General features: G+C 33.6%; 1 protein-coding gene across 1 annotated transcript in view; it reads left to right on the forward strand.

Moving 5' to 3' along the window:
- The first annotated feature begins 7,311 nt into the window (after positions 1–7,311).
- Positions 7,312–16,876, forward strand: part of LOC118745316 (putative helicase MOV-10) — an 11,326-nt gene continuing 1,761 nt past the window's right edge. The window contains exons 1-7 of the mRNA XM_036478841.1: positions 7,312–7,416; positions 11,448–11,632; positions 11,770–11,883; positions 12,302–12,458; positions 15,326–15,717; positions 15,781–15,893; positions 15,971–16,720. Of these exons, the coding sequence (XP_036334734.1) occupies positions 7,312–7,416; positions 11,448–11,632; positions 11,770–11,883; positions 12,302–12,458; positions 15,326–15,717; positions 15,781–15,893; positions 15,971–16,720 (1,816 nt within the window). The remainder of the gene's footprint in view (positions 7,417–11,447; positions 11,633–11,769; positions 11,884–12,301; positions 12,459–15,325; positions 15,718–15,780; positions 15,894–15,970; positions 16,721–16,876) is intronic.

Consider the following 16,876-nt stretch of genomic DNA (forward strand, 5'->3'; position numbering starts at 1 on the left):
ATTGATCAAATCTTATTGAAGCCATAAAATCAATTGTTTCGTGTATTTACTCTGTAAATTTTCAGTTTATTTTAGATTCTACTCTAAAATGTCAGATTTTGTTAACCTATTTTGAAATTTTAGAGTCCAAAATCAACAAAAAAAAAACATGCATTTTAAATATGTCCATGCAGTTTAAACGCGGTTGAAATGTGTACTCGACATTAAGAGCAACCAAGACCAGTGTTGCCATTTTAGCCGTTTTCCGGCTAGATTTAGCCGGTTGCGATAGCAAACAGCCGGAAAAATTTCGATTTAGCCGAAAGCCGATTTGTTAGCCGTTTTGCAGAAAAAAATTAGCCGTTTTTAGCCGATTTTGCTATTTGCCTTGTTTTCTTAAATTTCAAATATGTATATATGTTTCCATTTTTGACTAAGTGACCCAAAATCTGTTAGAAATGGCTACTAGCCTTATCGTGGAGAAAATTTTCATGTCAGGCAGGGTTGTATGAAATTGGGCCGATTTCGCTTATTTTTATTTTAAACGAAGAAGGGGTTTTCTTCATAAAATGTTTGTTATAAATGTCTTAATTTTAAGTGTGAAGTTTTATTCGCAAACTTAGAAAATAAGAAATTGTTTCACTGTTAAGACACTTAAGATGCGTTTGTGTTTGGATATAAATGCCAACAAACAGAATAAATATTACATGTAGATATTGTCTTCCCAGATAGCGCATATTCAATTCTGGCTAAATTACAAAACATCATTTTTGCCCACTCCCAAAGGTTTAAGGTAAGGGAAAAATTGATATTTTCAAGCACTATGTGCACATATGTATTTTTTTAAACAAACTTTTATGCTGAGAACTTATTTAAATTCCAAAAACCGAATGCCAACTTGAATTAAAGGAACCAACACTGAAGTGAGTCAAAATGAAAATACAAGAGCATAAATTTTTATGTAAAGCAAAACTCTCTGGGAATCCTACGAGACATCTGCCGGTCATATGACCGGTCATCCAAATGGGAGATCTGCAGTCTTTTGGCATCATATTTTACATCAGAATTGAAGGGATTTCTGAAAAATCTGACCAGTTCTTTTGTGTAACTGTGTGTAACTGTGTTTTGGTTTCTATTTGAGTGTATTGAGAATCGGTCAGTCTGAAAAGGCCTTGTAGGGAAGACAATAGGTTTGTTCGTCGAAAATCCAGCGAGAATTATCACTGAAAATATCAGATAGTAAGAAAAAATGCTCCCAAATTCTCTCTCATTTAGAGAAACCTGCAATTTTCTGTACGAACGCAAATTTGCAAGTTTTTCTGCCAGCTAGTGTCCACGGTTGCATTTCAAACAAACGAAATTTGTATAGAATTTTTAAAATTCTTTCAGAGGGGCAAAAAACAGGATGTACGTGTATATATCTTGTTAGTCCGACTTTCTTCAACATACATTTTAGCCGGTTTTATTTGCCAATTTAGCCGGTTCGTCCAAAAAGTTCTGGCAACACTGACCAAGACGCTTGTAAACAAATTCAAGGAAAAAATAACATTCGCTTGAAATTTAAGCGTTAGTTGATCGCGGATCGTGGCATTGTGCGCTCGCTCAAATTGGAGTAAAATAAAGAGTTGGGGGAGAAAAAAGCAAATAAACAAAAGTGAATTTATCTTTACGAAAGTTTTAGCACTTTAAAGAAATGGAGAAAAAACAAAAAAATAAAACTTCAAATGAAGATACAGTCGAAAAGGTATGTAAGTTTTTCTGGTGCAGATCAAATTTTTGGTTTAATGTGCATATGGGCTTATACTATCTTCTTGTAGGCGGGTAGGTTATTTCGCCTCACAAGATGTTATTAGAATAGATAAGAGTTTAAAAGGATCCTATTCGATTTTGGTGCGGTGAAATCAGTCAGCCGCGTACTGGTAAAGATACTTCTTTGAATTCGATGTTTTCTGATAAAAGTGCATAAAGTGGTCAGCTGATCAATTTAAGTGACGTTTTGACCAGTTTTGGGTATATTTCTTTTGTTTATTCGCTGTTTAATGTTTTCAATAAAAAAGTCTAGCGCATTATATAACAAGCACTGTATGAATCCATATTTCAAACTTTGTACAAAAATTATAAAAATTCAACAAATTTTACCAAAATCCCCGAAAAAATTTCAAACTTTTTATTCACAAGCTTTAAGTATGCAGTTTTATAGCCCCTTCGTCGGAATATTTTTTTTTTTTTTTTGTAATGTATGTTACCGCATAACTTTGGACCACGTCAACCGATTTCGATGATCTTTTTGCATCGAAAAGGTGGTGTCTCAGAGGTAGTCCCATACTAATCCGGTTTAGATCCGATCATTGGATCATGAGATATATATATATATATTTTTTTTTAATGAGAATTGAAGTCGTTTTGTTTTTGCTAAATATTACTTGTTAATAATTTGTTTTGCTGACGCGGCATTTTCTTCCATATAAAAAGAAATTTTTAGCATCAACACCGTCAGCTAAAAAAATTGTTAAAAATCAACGCGATGTTCTAGCGTCCAAAATGTAATGGGCTATAAATCTGCACACCTAAAATTTGTCCAAAATGTTTTAATAAAAATTTGAAATGTTTGGAGGTTTTGGTAAAATTTGTTGAATTTTTTAAATTTTTTTACAAAGTTCGAAATGTAGATTTATATGGTGCTTGTTATATAATGCGCTAGCCTTTTATAGAAAAATATTATATCGAATAAACAAGCGAGATATAGCCAAAACTGGTCAAAATAAAAAGTTTCTATTATTTCTTCCACCACTGTAGGCCATTTGCGACTATTTTGCGCTCCCGCCTAATATATGTACATCAGGGGTGTCCAAAATATTTTCCAAGCCACCCCGAGAACTGAAGAATATGAAAATATGGAGTCGCTTATTTTTTTTTTTGAAATTGATTAACATTTAGTGGTGCCGCCGGAGCTTTGAAGTTGTCAATGAATTTTACATGTAGAAAATGAATTTTTCGTAGTAGCATATTTTTTAAAATTTTCTCTTTCCGGTGCGTAACAGGCTAACCTAATATTCGCGGCTTGCGTTTTGGTACGCATGCCGTCGAATTTGTTTTTTTGCGTCACCCGAAATTGACTTGCATGCGTTTGCATTTGATTTCATTGAGCGAAACGTCAAAAATTGGAAATTGAGTTAGCTTCATACGCACGCCGTTCAATTTCGGTTGATCTCATACAAGTTGCATGTGCATGAGAAGTTTTTGACAAGAAATTGGCGGCGTGCGTGAATATCAGGCTAGCCTGTGATGCGATTACGGTCACATAAAATAATAATTTTTTTGTATACACATATGTAAGAGAAAATATTATAGGTTATAAATAGGTATTTGTTTATTTTTTACATAAAAAAGCATGTAATAAATTTAAAATAATTTGATAATTTGCGCTAACTAGCGGATAAATTTACCTTTTATATTGCATTGTCATCGGCTACTGTGAGCTAAGTTTAAAGTTTCAAGTCTCTGGCCAATCGGGAAGTTGGTTAAAAATTGATTCCAAAATTTGATTACACAGAGGTGAAACATAATATAAGCTTTTAAACCAAGGAATGAAACCGAAACCCAAACCGAAACCGTAACCGTTTTTCAAAACCGAAACCGAAACCGTAACCGTTATCTTGACCTGAAAAGGAACGATACCGAAACCATTTCAATCACAGGTTTCAATCGGTTTCCAGAAATTTACAAAAATTATAAATTAAAATTTCTTTGAAATAAATGATTTATTTAACCAAAATCAGCAACATTTTGCTAAAATTCTTGTTAAGTAGTAAATAAGTATGGCAAGGTAACTTTTCGCAAAAATCTGCTGATGACTTTGTTGTTGTGAATCGATAATCGATTAATTATATTTAAGTAGTTTCTTTCCCGTACGCAATGTGAGAGGCGTATTAAAGATGATAAAATATGACTTCCACTTCGATAAATAATCGAAAAAAAACTAGTGAAGACACCGATTGGAATGAGTGGAAAGTGAGTTTTCAATTAGTTTTCAGCGAAAACTGGTTTTCGTTTAACAGATTTTATATGGACGAAAACACAAGTTTTAGGTCGAAAACCAGTTTTAGCAACGAAATAATGTTTCCGATGTCGGTCAGAACATGGTATAAGTGACAAAAACAAGAACAACGTGAATCAGCTGTTTCTCGACTTGTGGGCACGAAATGTGGGTTTTTGCGTTTCCGTACTTCTGAACTTTGTTCCATTTTTGAAAGAAAATGTTTCTCTTATTCTCTAATTACCAAATCCGGTCCGGATTGTTAGCGAAAGAACCTAGTGTTGATATTATCAGTGAACTGTAATTTTCGATTTTCTTTCCTCAACGATTAAGACATTGTGATTTAAATAATATCAACAAAATTTCTGTGAAAAACCGAAACCGGAACGAAACCGAAACCAAAACCGAAATAAATTTTGAAGAACGAAACCAAAACCGAAACCGAAACACTTGGCAAAACCGAAACCCAAACCGGAACGTTATTTTGAATCGGTTTCATTCCTTGTTTTAATCAATGCTATAAATCTGGGGGGTGGTTGAAGTAAAACTCTAAACGTTGATTTTTTTGTATATTTTTGGACCAACGTAATGTTCATACATACATTCGTACTTGTTATTCTATTTATGTGATGAGGAAATTTTTTTCAAAACAATTGAGGGATTCGCAGCGGTGTCGTAAGTGTCGTATTGTTGTTTGTCGTAAACTTTAAAAGCTTAAATAAATGCTTAGAGAACTTGAAATCACAACCAACTATTTTTTAACCCACCGAAAATGCCCCCGAACCCCCTTAATATATTTTTTAGGCGTTTAAAGTTTACGACATACAACAATACAACACTAACGACACCGTTGTGAATACCCCAAATATTTAAGAAACTATTTTGATTCATAAAAAACTCCATTCTGGAGGTACCTACATACAGAGTTGGGCAAAATTTATTCGAATGACGAATAACAAATGAATAAATTGTTTTTCTTGTTATTCGTAAATAATAAATAATTTTGGTTATTCAAAAAAAATTATTCGAATGACGGATAAATTATGTTATTCGTTATTCGAATAATTATTATCTTCATTAATTATTCGAATAACGAATAAAATAATAATAAAACAAGTAATTTATGTATATAGATATGTACATATATTTATGTATAAAATGATAACCGTTTTCGTTGTTGTGATTTAACTCAAACCCCTAGATAGATTTAAATCAAATTTTCCGAGGTTATTCCATGCGCATTAAGTCCTATTAAAGGCTACTAGAAAACTCCTTTGTGGCGATGGAGCCGAGTTATTTATAAAAGCCGTATTTATGAACTGATTTCGTTCAAATTCAAAATGTGTTCTTCCTGCATGATGAAAAATACTTATGCGAAAAATGGACCCGCTAGGTGGCGCTACAGTTGAGTTATTTAGAAAATCCCTACTTATTGTACAATCAGGTTGCAATTCATAATGGTGCTGCAGTCGAAATCTCTAGAAACCCCATATGTCTGGACTCCTTTGTTTTTTATGTTTATATTATACGAATTTACGATGTCCCACGTCGTCATATACCCTAAATGCGACCTTGCATCTACCTCCGCTTGATGAAATTGCTCGGGCGGCCATTGCTGCAGCAGTAAGACTCAAGGAAACCAGCTCTTGGATATTTTAAAAGTGGCGAATCAGCAAGGAAAATTTCGACCACATCCTTCCAATTCCTATATCAATGGCCAAATTTTACATCGAGGACGCACATCTGTGCTCTTCAGCATCCTTATAAGGACTTTTTTTGGCCTACATGACATAAGACTAGAGGTTGACGCATCGGACCAATGTTGTAGTTGCAAGATCATAGAAGAAGATTACGCACGCTTAGAAAAGATCTCACAAGTGGAGGTAAAGCTCATGACATTGAAAGGAATTTTTTCGTGCATATAGCATCAGAGCGCTATTTTTTTGGCAGAAATATGTGTGAGAATTTTTACTTTACCCATATTTGGTTTTCAACGCTATTCTTGCATTGGCCAACGCAAAAAATCTTATCAGGGGCCGCGAAACCATAGGGAATGGGCTAGTATTCTTGATAAAATAGTAAACCAAATTCAGCTAACTTACAATCCTTGACAATAGAAATAAAAGTAAAAGGTGGCTCAATGTGTTAAAAATGAGTTTTTATTCATTATTTAAAATAACGAATAAAATAACGAATAAATTATTCGCAAGAAATTTATTCACGAATAATTTATTCGTGAATAAGTTATCTCCGAATAATTATATTACGGATAAAATTTTATTCGAATAATTATCTAAATAACAATTTATTCGAATAATGTCCAACTCTGCCTACATATTTTCAAATCGGTCCAGCTCACGCAAATCTTAATATTTTTCCGAAATATTTTTGTGGAATAATAGTTAATAGATTTTATAATTCCAATGGGTACACAGTACCGATTTTTGTTCTATGGGGAGTGATGCAGTCTAGTGTACATAAATAGTCAGAAAAACGTAAATTATGTACTTACATATATATATATGTATGTATGTATGTATGGGGGAATCACCGCTTTAGATTTTCCTGCAAAGCAACCTGATACGACGACTTATGTATGTATGTACGATGTTAAATAAAGTAGGAAAAAATTAAGATAAACAAAAGGAATGCAAATGTGGAGCTGCAATACGTATAATTTTCGTGTCATTAACTGGTATGTATGTATACAAAAAAATATTTATATAGCTACATATGCACTCTAAACCGAGTACTTAATGACTCAGCCACATTGAATTCGCAGCTGTGTTGACTACTGTTACATTTTCCAAACTACACTCCGCGAAATTCAATTAAATGCGCCTAATTTCTCTTCAAAAACCGTGAATTTAAACCGCGAGAATGTTTTTTTTTTTATTAGTTTAGACAACTTATTTCATTTACAGTTAACAACTAAAAAAAGTTGCTTACATATCCAATTACGAGCTCACAATGCAATTTAAAAGCGAAATTCTAAACTCCAGCTGCGAAATTCAATCAAAGGCATTATTAAAAATGGTTTAGAAAACTAAAAAAACACGTCAGAAAATGCTTATGCTAATAATGAGTCCATCCTCCAGATTTATTTATAACTTCAAAAATGCGGTTTGGCATCGAAAAAATCACTTTTTGGAACTCCGATTGCGAAATTTTGTACCACTCTTCAGTTACGGTGCTACGCAGCTGTTCTATCGACTGAAACTTTCGTCCTCCAGCGTATACTCGACGAGAAAGATTGCCCCACATGTTCTCAATCGGATTTAGGTCTGGAGATCGTGATGGCCACTCTAAAACAGGAATTTCCTTCTCTCGAAGCCAACTACGGGTGGCGCGTGATGCGTGTATTGCAGCATTATCTTGCTGAAATGTCGCATTTGTGTCCGGTAGATCTTCCATAAAGTTAATCAAAACTTCGTCCAAAAGATTTATGTAGTCCCCCGAGTTCATACGTCCTGAAATTTTGCAGATTGGAGTCCTTTTGTAGTGGCTGAAACCAGCCCAAACCATCAAAGTACCTCCTCCAAAGTTTCGTTTGGTGGAAAAGCGCTCAGAGCCCCTCAATTCATGCCAATAGTAATTAAAACCGTCAGGTCCATCGAGGTTAAATTTTTTCTCGTCAGAAAATATAACATTTTTCCACTCCTCGGTCACATGTGCTGTTTTTCAAAGGTTAATCTAGCTGTTTTGTGGGATTCATTCAATGCCGGTTTGGATTTCATTTTTCTCCAAACTAAGCGATCGCTGCTGGCTAAAATTTGTTGCACACGACGTTTACATACTGGTAAGTTAAGGTCTGATACAATTTTGGAAGCCGTTGCGTTTCTTTCCAGCCCAGCACGAATAATAGCGTATTTTTGCCGAGGAGAGCATTTTTGATTATTTTTATTCGACCGATTAGTATTATAATTCTTTTTTAACTTAATCGCGTTATCTATTGCTGTAGCAGACCTACCCAATTTAGCCGCGATTTGCCGATTGGACATGCCTGTGTCCTTGTAAGCAAGAATCTGAGCAAGTTCCGCGGTTGTGAGCGTTTTTCCTTTTCCCATGCTTAATTTTTGAAAAAACTCACGCGTATAAAGATTCAAATGCTTTAAAAAATACTTAAACTTCAAAATGGCATCAAAAGAAAAACGATCTCGTTCTCAATTAACTTTTTCTGAAACTCAGAAACGACTACCTTTAATTGAATTTCGTAGGAGAATCAGCCACTAAACGGAAAATTTCACAAATACTTAGAAAAGAAGTACGATATTGGCATATTTTATGTGCCAGAATAAATAGAGGTTTAAAGACTTAAGACCAGAGCAAAAAGAGTGTGGCGTAATCGTTGCAACAAGTATTAATGGTAGAAGTGCAAATAACTTTAATAAAATTTCGAGGAGTGTATTAGTGCGTTCGAATAGATTTCCAGTGAAAAAAATGCAACAGCAACTTGCAAGAGAGTCACGAACGAGTACCTTTCAAATTGGAAAATATCGAAAAAAGTACGCGAACGCAAAAGTTGCGTTGTATTTGACAGTCTTACCAGTTTTTACCCGAAAAGCGACTAGAACCATACTAATCGTGCGTGTAGACTAAGTGTAAACACCACTCTAGCACCATAGAGATACTTTTGTTGGTCGATTGCACCGGCACAAAAAAAAAGTGTTGTGTGTTTTTAACCGACCATATTTCAGCCCGCTCAATCCGAATCTGAGGTCCCCCCGACTCCGATTCGCAGCCAGTTTGAAAACGCCCTATCTCAGAAAACTTTTCAAGAGCACCCTATTTCAGATTCGGTTTAAAAACGTACTATCTCAGCTGTTGATTCAAAAACGCCCCACGTGATGTCACTTACATAACCTCGCTTTTGCTGCATACCAATTGCGGTCATGCATTTTAGGGGAGGAAAAGGGGAAACAATTTCGATTATTTTTACTCCTTTTTGGGTACTATTTCCAACACTGATTTTGAATATACTATACATTTGTACATTAGGGTGCTTCTTTTGCGCCTACAAGTCTGTGATTTGTAATTTTTCTGTACCTCTCGTTATTTATGAGAAAAAAAAACCGGAAATTAATGAAAATATTGGGTTTAGTGACCCGCACTAACTCGCTGGTGGGAACTTGAGCTACACCGCAATTGGCTTTGTTGTAGAACGTTCAATTCTGAAGAAAGCCCGCCATTGACCATGAATTTTGAAGAAAAACAATCAAAGTTTACGTGTATTTTATATGGGAAATCTTTGACACCTTGGGCGAGTACTTAATGTTAATATTAAGGGTTCCGATTTTCAGGGAGGAATTTTTTAGGTGTTTTCCACAAAATTTCGAGGTAGGAGTGAAAAAAAACAATAGTCGCAAAACAAATGCACCCTAATGTACATATACATATTAAAAGTTCTCGCTATCGGATTAAGTTTAAACAGCGACCGTAGTCTATATATTAAAATAATTTAGATGGGCATCTAATGATTATTTTATGATTTTTTGTTTGGATAAGTTTCCGAGATATCTTCAATTTACCATTATTCAGCTTAAAAAAGTTCCACTTAATCACGTATATCTTAAGAACTAATTAAACTGAAAAAATAAAAAATAAGGAATGAATAGTCAAGTGAAAATGCGCAAAAATTTTGTATATGAAAGATGATAAGAAAAGAGCTTTTCTCAGGTGTACATGGCGTATGAGTAACATTTTTCAATACAAAAAATCTTTGCGCATTTTCATTTAACCACTCATTCCTTCTTTATATATCATCGATTTTCTTCATTAGTGCCTTGTTTTTATACCCGAGCGCACTTGTGCACAAGGGTATTATAACTTTGTTCACATAACGGTTGTTTGTAACAGGCAAAACGAATCGAGATAGATATAGACAAATGTATACATAAATGATCAGAATGAAAAGAGAAATCGATTAAGCGGTGACTGTCTGTCCGTCCGTCCGTCCGTCCGTCCGTCCGTCCGTCCGTCCGTCTGTGCACACGATAACTCGAGTACAAATTGAGATATCTTAACGAAACTTGGTACGTGAACTTCTTTTGGGCGTGGGACGGATGGTATTGAAAATGGGCGAAATCGGATAATAACCACGCCTACCTCCCATATAACGGTAATTTTCAGAAAAACGAAAACTGCGATATTTTAATAACTACTGAAGATAATTCACTCAAAATTGATATTTGCAATGAGTTTTAGACGAAAAATAAGAATATTACAAAATTTTGGCAAATGGGCGTAGCCACGCCCACTTATGGTTACATGTGTATATCTTGGTAACCGCTACACCAATTTCTTCCAAACTTGGCACAGTTGTTGGTCCTGGTACAGCATACCAACTGGCCGAAAATTTCTAAAATCGGACAATAACCACGCCCACATCCCATATAACGGTAATTTCGAGAAATACAAAATCTTCGATAAATCAGTATATATTGAAGCTAATTTATTCAAAATTGATGATTGCAACAATTCTTTACCAAGAAATACGTTTATGACAAAATTTTGGAAAATGGGCGTAGCACCGCCCACTTGTGATCACATATATGTATCTCGCTAACCGTTCTAGCAATTTGTACCAAGCTCGGTATGGCTATTGTGCTTGCCACTTAAAAGCAAACCGTTGAAAATTGTTGAAATCGGACTAAAATTGAGGCCGCTTTTCATATAACGGTAAATTTCAGATATGCTTGGAACTGCAATATTTCGAAATTTAAGGACGCTAATTTACTTAAAATGTATACACCCCGGCTTATCATGTAGCGGTAGCTTTCGGAAAGGTGGAAAACATATATTTAATACTTGCGCCGGGTATTTAATGTTCGGCTCCGCCCGAACTTAGACTTTCTTACTTGTTTTATAATATTTTTTTTACCCGCTAAAGTTTGAATTTTTTTTATTAAAAAAAAAATTTTTACTGATTTAAAAATTTCTCAGAAATCAGGCCCATCGAGAGGTGATGTATGTATATAGGGTTTATGAAGAATTTCGTTAGCTTTCATTTTCCGTACGGGCTTTTAATTGGTACGTGAGATACTCGTGATTAAGTGCAACCAATTTTTAAGCAGAATAACGGTAAATTAACAATATCTACATAGGAATTGGATAGTCTTTTCACAAAATTGTTGGCTGCTCCATTTTTTGTTAGATTTTGCCCAGAAATAATATTGGAATAAATAGAGTAGGCATTACTGTAACGCTGGTATGCTGAAATTGCCAAAATTGCCCTCTAAGTGACAAAACGTTGAAATTTTGATGAAAATTTGTAGCTTTCCTAACTTTTGTGCAAAGTTTTAAACGGTATTTTTATAGAAAAAGTTCCAAAATAAATTTAGCTCAAAAAACATTACGAATATTTAAAAAAGAATCAACATGTTGAATCAGCTGGATAAAATTTAAAATTTATTTTAATTTTTTTCTTTTTCAGAACAAAGTTAAACCTATCGAAGTTGCTCCAACAACCAGCGGCGCAAAAACATTTGCAGATATTTGCTGGAGTTTTAAAAATAAAATTAGTCTCGAAGAAAATGCTGGGGACGAACCAAAACCTATTGCACGACAGATAAGATATAATCTACCCGAATATTATATTTTTGAGCAACCGAATTTTGGGTAATTATTGAAATATTATTTTTGAATATGTATGTATGTATGTATAACATATGTACATAATTAAAGTATTTTTTCGAAAATTTTCTTATAATCAAATATTTATTTGTTTTTTTTTGTTTTTTTACCATTTATTGCAGGCTTTTCAAGTTGGTCACAGAGCTAGGACACTATTATCCGACTGAAGAAATGAAGATTGCTCAAGAAAATCAGTTTAATTGTGAATTTTTATCGCAAGGTGACCAGATGATACAGTAAGTTCAAACGAAAAACATATATGCATATGTATGTAATATTTGAACTCGGACAATAACTACGCCAACTTCCTGTATACGGCAATACTGGGAAATGCATGATAGAACTTACAGTAAAAAGAATACCTTTGTTGGGTACTTTAGGTTCGATTTTGTAAGAATTTACACTTCTTAACCTGTTTTAAAATATACATATATTTTTTTAAACTGTTTTTTGGATTATGGGAACAAATTAACATAATCTAATTTCTACAAAAGAAGTGTGCCTTTTCATTGCCCTCTGCTTAGTATTTGAGCGAAGAGGGTAATGAAAAGGCAAACTTTTGCTGTAGAAACGAAAACGTCATAAAAAAGGATTTTGCATGAAAATGCCATTTATTTCAAAGATGTTTATTAAAGAAGTGTTTTTTTTTTTTAGGGACTATCTGGACTTTACTAAACTGGAATCAACTAATATTTTCAAGATTTTCAAAATGTTAATACAAATAGAAGACCTACACACAATGCTACCGTATTGTCGTGTGTATCTGGAAAACGTGGTAGTAACTTCGTGTGGCGGGTACTTAAAATTCGACGTAAGTAGAAATTTAGCTGCATGTGTATAAACCAGATTTACATATATATATGTATATATGTACATTATTCATATAACTTTTTTCTAAAATTAAATATACCTGTGAGGTGGATGAGGATTGGTAAAAAACCAACAAAAATAGCGTTTTTGTCGAAATTTGGTAAGCAAATTTTAAAAAAAGAATTCCGAGAAAATGTTGTGCCGACCAAACACATGCATTGTACTTACTTATGTATATGCAATCAAAAACTAGTTTCTATTTTGATTTTTTCATTCCGTTGACCTGGAATTTTCCATATACATATGTACATATTTTTTTAGATTTTCATATGTGGTACTGAAAAAGCATATATCGACCCTAAATCGCTAAAAATATGTACGTAAGCGACATTTTTTTCGAAATTCTCTCGGAACATTTTTGCATCAAAAGGGATATGACAAGTCATCGGAATAAAAAAAAAATAATAGTTTTTAGATGCAGTTTTTATTTTTTTTATCGCAGTCATAATTCGTATAACATGGAATTTTCCCATGGTGAAGTAATAAGAGCGAGAAGAAAGATTTGACACAATCATATTTGAAAATTTGCGTTTAAAAATTTCTATAAAATAGCCGAACGTAAACAAAATAGGAAAAATAAAGCGAGAAAGCTGTTTTATTACTGCACCCGTCTCTAATTTCACCATGTTACATATATATACATATCTGTGGAAATTTCACAAAACAACTTAAGTCTATCTTTCACGGCCAAACTAAATAGCTTATGTCGGCAAAGCTCTTTTTACCATCAGAGCAATAAAAATTTTATTTGAAAGAAAGCATTCATTTGTTGAAAACAGAGACATTTAAAAGGTTGTGAATAGCTATACAAAATTTTAATATTTCTTTCGAATTATAAATTTCTTCTCTTTGACGGAAAAATATGTTTTGTCGACATATGCTATTTAGTTTGTCCGTGAAAAATATACTTAAGTTGTTTTGTCAAATTTCCACAGATATGTACCTACACTGCCGGCAAAAAGTATTGGCACAGCATATTTTTCACAATATATGCAAAAAAAATTTTTCTACTATTTTTTCGCCAATTTTTTATAAAAATATGGTTCAATCTACAACAAAAAACATAAAAATATAATTCTTAAACTTTGTGCAAAACTCGCGAAAATTCAGCAAGTTTTCACCTTTTTAATCAGATTTTGTAAATTTTTTGAGTATACAGTTTTGCAGCCCATTAAATTCTAGTAAAAAAATAATTTTTGAGAACTTTTTTGTTTGTGCAAAAAATTTTTTTCTACTATTTTTTCGCCAATTTTTTATAAAAATATGGTTCAATCTACAACAAAAAGCATAAAAATATAATTCTTAAACTTTGTGCAAAACTCGCGAAAATTCAGCAAGTTTTCACCTTTTTAATCCGGTTTTTTAAATTTTTTTGAGTATACAGTTTTGCAGCCCATTAAATTCTAGTAAAAAAATAATTTTTGAGAATTTTTTTTGTCGAAGATGTTTTGCATTTTTTCCATATAAGGTATTTTCAAAAAAATTTGTTTGTATGGAAGAAACTGCGTGAAAAAATTTGCCAAAAATCAGCGGTAATTCCTAGCTACTTAAAACTTGTGCTTTATTATAATGAAATTGATTGAGCTGCAAATCTGCACACTCGAAATTTGCATGCAAGTTTACTGAATTTTGGGAAGTTTTGCACAAAGTTTAGGAATACATATATTTTTATGTTTTTTGTTATAGAATGAACCATATTTTTATAAAAAATTTGCGAAAAAATATTAGAATAAAAATTTTTCCATATATTGTGAAAAATTTGCTGTGCCCATACTTTTTGCCGGTAGTATATGTATGATGTTTTTTTTTTCAGAAAACATTTTTTTCTCGCGCTTCCCTACGTGAACTGTTTTTCTTTTACCAAATTTTGACGAAAACGTTATTTGTTTTGGTTTTTCATCATTCTGCATCCTGTCATAGGTATATTTTATTTAACCTTCCGTTACTAACATGCAGTCTCATAGACCGAACATATTCTTAAAGCTTTATGTACAACAGAGTTGAGCTTTTCGAACTTTTTTCTTTGTATACCTCTCGGTTGATCAGTGATCTTGTTGATGGCTGTGTAGACTGATCGCTGCTATCTTGCGTTTTATTCCCATTTTCAATGATTCGGTCTGTGAGACCGATATTAGTATATGTTTTGAGTGCGGCAGCTTCCTGTGCTTAGAGCAAAGTTGTATATTTCAAGCCGAGAATGAAGACTTATTACCAGTAATATAATGTAATGTAATGTAATATAAATATTTCTAAAATAAATGTACTTTTTTTTACAACCGATTTTTGTCTTTTTTAGTGCCTTTTTGCGATTTCTGGTGCCTTTTCCTGCCTATTTCGCTATTTTATTTTGCCTTTTCCAGCCGATTTCGTCGTTTTGTTTTGGCTTTTTTGTCGGTTTTTAGGTCCTAAAAATCCGTTCCCCGCTTATTACTCATATAAATATATTTCCTATTTACTAGTATCATTTCCATACAAAATATTTATTATTGATTTAATTTATTGACTTATTTAAAAATTAATAACTTTACTCGAATTTTTGTTAACGTGTTTTTTTACTATGTATTATTTAATGAAATTTTGTTATTTGGTTTTGTTATGTTTTTTGATTTTAGTGTTGATTACAACAACAACTAATATTAATTAAATATGCAAACCAAACATATATATTTAATGTGAAGAAATTAACATTCTCTGAACTTCGGTCTGAGGGACCGATGTTAGTAACGGAAGGTCAAGAAAAGCCATATACCTAATTCACATACCTACATATGTGTGTTTTTATATTTCGATTTGCCCTTTAATGTTTAGATTAATGTACCAACAAATGTCAATATCGATGAAATACTCAATCCCATAATGGATGAGGTGGTATTTGTGCCACTTATGAGTCGAGCAATAGCACAAAATCAGCTCAATTATCCAGTTGATCTACTCATACATCATCCACATGAATCGCTGACCACTGATGTAGAACTTTTTCGAGAAGTAGGCTTACTGGATAAACTCGAGGGACAAACGGCGTTTGTGGAAAGTTCAAATCCTCGTTTCAATATAACTAAAAGCTATGACATCATATTTCGATCGAGGCGGGTACACTTTCGTTATATGCATCGTGCGCTGGAACTCTTAGATGAAGTACGGTGCGAGTATCTTTTTCCTCAAAGGAACCCTTATCGCCAGGAAGCACCGAAGACAGTGAAGTACGATTTTTTTTTTTATTTACTACACACAAATTTTTATGTATTTCTTATCTCTTCATATAGGTTATCACTGATTAATAAACAAATTAGTGAAAATCCAGAACAATTGCAAGCTGTTGCACAAATTGCTGGCGGTGCAAACCCTTATGCGCCATATATAGTTGTCGGACCGCCAGGTGGAAAGCGTTTTACTCTTAAATTTTAAATCTCACAACATTTAACTTTCCTATTTTTCTTCATACGTATTCCTCAGGTACCGGCAAAACGACCACAATCGTAGAAGCCATACTCCAGCTATACATTTCTCGTCCGAATTGCCGTATCTTAATTACAGCAAGCACGAATTCCGCTTGCGATACAATTGCTTTGAAGTTATGTGAACATTTTGAGAAAAATCCTCAACTTAGGAAACTCACACTACAACGTAGTGGTACAAATTTTATGGGACGCCCCAAACCACCGACGGCCATTTTGCGTGTCTTCTCGAAATCACTATTTAAGAAGAGCTTCAAAAATATAAATCGCACACTTTTGGAGCATTCGAATTTTTGCAAACGTTCTTATAATTCACCATCTGTTGAAGTATTACAAAAATACAATATAATTGTGGTGACCCTCTGTACTATGGGCCGCTTGCGTACCGGCACCATTGGCAATTGGCCATTTACTCATCTATTCATAGATGAGGCGGGCGCCACAGCGGAACCAGAAGCTTTGGTTGCCATAACGAGTGTCAATACGAAAAATTGTCGTGTAATATTGTCGGGCGATACAAAGCAATTGGGGCCGGTGGTTATGTCGCCGGTAGCCGCAGAGCTTGGTCTAAAATACTCGCTAATGGAGCGTTTGCTTAATCGCGATTGTTATGCAATTCATGTTGATGGTAGCTATGATCATACTTTGCAGACACGTTTGCGTCGCAATTACCGTTCACATCCGGCAATTGTAAAATTATATAATCATCTATATTATAGTGATGAACTTTTGGCAAAAGTGAGCTTAGGTAAGTACGTAGTTAAATTGATTCCATTGATAATTAAAACAGGGACCGTCATAATTTAACAGTTGAAATTGGATTTATGTATATTTTTCTGATCAAACTTAGTGGTTTTTTTTTATGATTTTTAATCTTTCGATCATCCCATAACCGTTATTTTCA

Source organism: Rhagoletis pomonella, unplaced genomic scaffold (genome assembly GCF_013731165.1).
Source record: "Rhagoletis pomonella isolate Grant_MI unplaced genomic scaffold, Rhpom_1.0 Rhpom_scaffold_00008, whole genome shotgun sequence".
Taxonomy (NCBI): domain Eukaryota; kingdom Metazoa; phylum Arthropoda; class Insecta; order Diptera; family Tephritidae; genus Rhagoletis; species Rhagoletis pomonella.